General features: G+C 65.8%; 1 gene segment (V, D, J or C); it reads left to right on the top strand.

Annotated features, from left to right (window-relative positions):
• Positions 1-129: 129 nt before the first annotated feature.
• Positions 130-647, top strand: part of LOC104288413 — a 2,227-nt gene continuing 1,709 nt past the window's right edge. The window contains 2 exon segments of the V gene segment in view: positions 130-262; positions 343-641. Of these exon segments, the coding sequence occupies positions 130-262; positions 343-641 (432 nt within the window).

Below are 647 nucleotides of genomic sequence, written 5' to 3'. Positions count from 1 at the left end.
CACCCGGTCCCGCCGTCGCCCCCCATGTCCGCGCCCGGGGAGGGGGTGAGCGGGGCCGGGTCCTACCTGGGAGGGCGGCGAGGAGGAGGAGGATGGTGGTGGCCAAGCGGACACCCATGGTGGGACGAGATGGAAGGGGTTGAGGGAGGGAAGGGAGGTCGATGCCACCATGGTGGGAGCGGAGGGTTTATAAACCTGGACCTGGACCCCTACATTGACCCCGGAGCCCTTTCCATGTCCTGCATCCCTCCAGGACCCCCACGTATCTCCCCTGAGGTTGGTGCCAGCCTGAGGCAAGGACCAGGGGGACTGGTGTGGTGTCCTCTCCTGCCCCCTCCCCAGGGCTGCGGGCGGCCGTGCAGCTGGTGGAGTCCGGAGGGGGTCTCCAGAAACCCGGGGGGTCCCTCACCCTCCTCTGCAAGGCCTCCGGCTTCACCTTCAGCAGCTCCGAAATGGGATGGATGCGACAGGCGCCCGGGAAGGGGCTCGAGTTCGTCGCGGGTATTAGTAGCAGTGGTAGTTACACAGACTACGCGCCGTCGGTCAAGGGGCGCTTCACCATCTCCAGGGACAACTCCCAGAGCACTCTGAAGCTGCAGATGAACAGCCTCAGGACCGAGGACACGGCCACCTACTACTGCGCCAAA

The sequence above is a fragment of the Charadrius vociferus genome, unplaced genomic scaffold (genome assembly GCF_000708025.1).
Source record: "Charadrius vociferus isolate BGI_N301 unplaced genomic scaffold, ASM70802v2 scaffold1436, whole genome shotgun sequence".
Classification (NCBI taxonomy): domain Eukaryota; kingdom Metazoa; phylum Chordata; class Aves; order Charadriiformes; family Charadriidae; genus Charadrius; species Charadrius vociferus.
This window is presented reverse-complemented; position numbering and strand designations above follow the sequence as displayed.